Raw genomic sequence first — 2,592 nt, forward strand, 5'->3', positions numbered from 1 at the left:
TCAGATCATGCACTAGATTTCTAGAAGATGGATGCATTTAGCAGCAGCAGCATTTTGTTTTTATATAACTTAACACTTGCTTTGGATGATAGCTGATACATTTTAAATGGTTACTATTAGGGATGCAAAGATTACAAGTAGGAATTACCAGTGAAAGGAAATAAAAAGAATTCACCTCAGTCTGATGGATGAGTTTTGGTAGGAAGGCTTAGGGTCTAGCAAGCAAAGCAGAGCTCTGCAAGTGAGAGAGATGGATTCTGTGCCCTGCTATTACCCTTGATGTGCAATCAGGAACAAGTCACCTACTCTTGTTGTCTTGTTTCTGATATCATACTTATCTCACAGGGATGTTGCCAGCCTTTAATAAATTGATGTTTGTTAAACACACTGAAATGCTCAGATGGAAAGCACAGCAGAAGTGCAAAGCAATATTATTCTTCACTTCTCTTTGCCTCAGTTGCCTCATTCCTATGGAGATGCCTCGCTATTTCAGGATATTGACCCTCAGAGGGCTGTTGTTCTCTCAGCACTGCTCATTCTTCCGAGTTAAATAATAATAAGACCTAGCGCTTGAAGTGGAGAGCGCCCTGGTAGGGTGGTTACCAAACAGTAATACAAAGCAGAGCGGAAAGCAGACAGAACAGGGAACGAAAGCGATGCTGACCGGGGAGCTGTTCCTAGGCAAACCCGGAAGCTTTCAAGGCAGGGTATTTCCCCGCACTGGGAACTCCGCCGCGCTGGTTAAGCGGAGGCTTGCAGGGTTGCAGCTAGAACTTCACTTCCCAACATGCATGCGGAGATCTCTGCACATGCTCAAGGCAGGGAGGGGAGCCCGGCTGTTCCCCAGGCACTGCCAACCTGGGACTTCCCTTGTCGTACCGGAGACACCCAGGCGAAAATGGCTGCGAAGGGCTCCCATGCTTACCTGAAGCTGGAGGGGGAGATCGAGAGGTGCCGGGCGGAGTGTCAGTGGGACAGGCTGCCCGAGCTGGTGAGGCAGCTGCTGCCGCCAGCGGCCAGCCCCCCGCGGAAAGGGGTCACGGACGCGCAGGACTCCGGTGAGTGGGGCTGAGCGGGCGATCGTCGCCTGCCCCAAGCTGCCCGTGCACAGGGAATCTCGCCGGCCGGCCGGCTGGGGCAGCCCTGGAGCCAGGGGCGCTGCTAATCCCTCCCGAGCCGAGCCCAGCCGCCGGAGCAGGCGTGCAGTGTGCAGTGCACAACTGTGAAGCCAGCCTTCCCTGGCTGTTTGAACGCTGCATTGCTCCTGTGTAAATGTTCCCGAGCACTGACTGTCCTTTCCGCAGCCACTGAAACGTGCCCGGTCCCTGTGGGGCTCACCACCGGGGTGTTGATAGTAATGAGGTTTGTGGGATTTTCGCCCACATTAGCGCACGTGTGTGGAGTTTGTCTCCTGTTTGCAGAATGTGATCTAAGGGAATCTCTAGCGCTAGCCAGACTGCAAAAATGTGTCGTGTGTCTGTAACCACCCTTTTTTTGCCAGGAACCCCTAGCTCTCCAGCGTATTTAGCTGGTTTGATCAGGAAATGGCTAAACTGGAATTGGGAATTGGAGAGTAGCTCATTTGCAGCTTTGGCTGAGTCAAGATATGTCCCTTGCAAGCGGAGAAGTGGAGATCCACTTAGTTTTAAAAACTAGAACAAAACATATATATTGTGGCAGTGCCTTAAAGCCACAACCAAGTTGGGCCTTGTTGTACTAGCTGCTGTACTAACATATAATAAATGAAGTTTCTGCTCCAAAGAGGTTGAATAGGGGTGGTTTGAGCAGCTGGCCTGATCTCTTCTGAAGTGTTTACTCCTCCCATAGAAAGAAATGCTAGAGCAGGGGTGGGCAAACTTTTTGGCCCCAGGGCCACATTGGGGTTGCAAAACTGTTTGGAGGGTCAGGTAGGGAAGGCTGTGCCTCCCCAAACACCCTGGTCCCCACCCCCTATCTGCCCTCTCCCACTTCCTGCCCCCCTCAGAACCCCTGACCCACTCAACTCCACCCCCACTCTTTGTTCCCTAACCACCTCCCGGGACCCCACCTCCTATCCAACCCCCCATTCTCCATTCCCTGAATGCCTCCCTCCCCCCAACCCCCACCCCATCCAACCGCTCCCTGTCTTCTGACTGCCTCCCGGAACCCACTGCTCCTTATCCTATGCCACTCAGCAGCAGGAGCTCGCAGCCATGCTGCCACGCTGCTAGGGACGGTGCAACCTATTAGGTGACCTAACTGGTCACCAAGGGTGCTGGGATTTGGGGGATGGCATTTTCTTCGGCAGTGACCGTGGCGGCTGGATCTTTGGCCGCCCCGGTCGCTGCTGGCATTTAGGCGGAGGGAGCTGGGGCAGGGGGGCGTGGGGAGGGCTGTCTGCAGCAAGTAAGGGGGGAGCGGCACGCAGGGGAACTCCCCGCCCCTGCCCTGCCTCCTCCCTGAACACACTGTGATCGCTTGACTTCTCCCACCTCCCAGGCTTGTAGCGCCTAAGCTGATTGGCGCCGCAAGCCTGGGAGGTGAGAGAAGTGAAGCGGCGACCGCATGCTTGGGGTGGAGGTGGAGTAGGGGTGAGCTGGGGTGCGGGGGGGG

The 2,592-nt window shown here is 54.7% G+C and overlaps 1 protein-coding gene across 2 annotated transcripts in view; it reads left to right on the forward strand.

Annotated features, from left to right (window-relative positions):
- The first annotated feature begins 802 nt into the window (after positions 1-802).
- TTC7A (tetratricopeptide repeat domain 7A) overlaps positions 803-2,592 on the forward strand; it is a 304,672-nt gene continuing 302,882 nt past the window's right edge. The window contains exon 1 of one of the 2 annotated variants that reach the window (XM_032768913.2): positions 803-1,058. In XM_032768913.2, the coding sequence (XP_032624804.2) occupies positions 899-1,058 (160 nt within the window). In that variant the 5' untranslated portion in view covers positions 803-898. The remainder of the gene's footprint in view (positions 1,059-2,592) is intronic. The other variant, XM_032768912.2, reaches the window with a different exon arrangement.

The sequence above is a fragment of the Chelonoidis abingdonii genome, chromosome 3, assembly GCF_003597395.2.
Source record: "Chelonoidis abingdonii isolate Lonesome George chromosome 3, CheloAbing_2.0, whole genome shotgun sequence".
Taxonomy (NCBI): domain Eukaryota; kingdom Metazoa; phylum Chordata; order Testudines; family Testudinidae; genus Chelonoidis; species Chelonoidis abingdonii.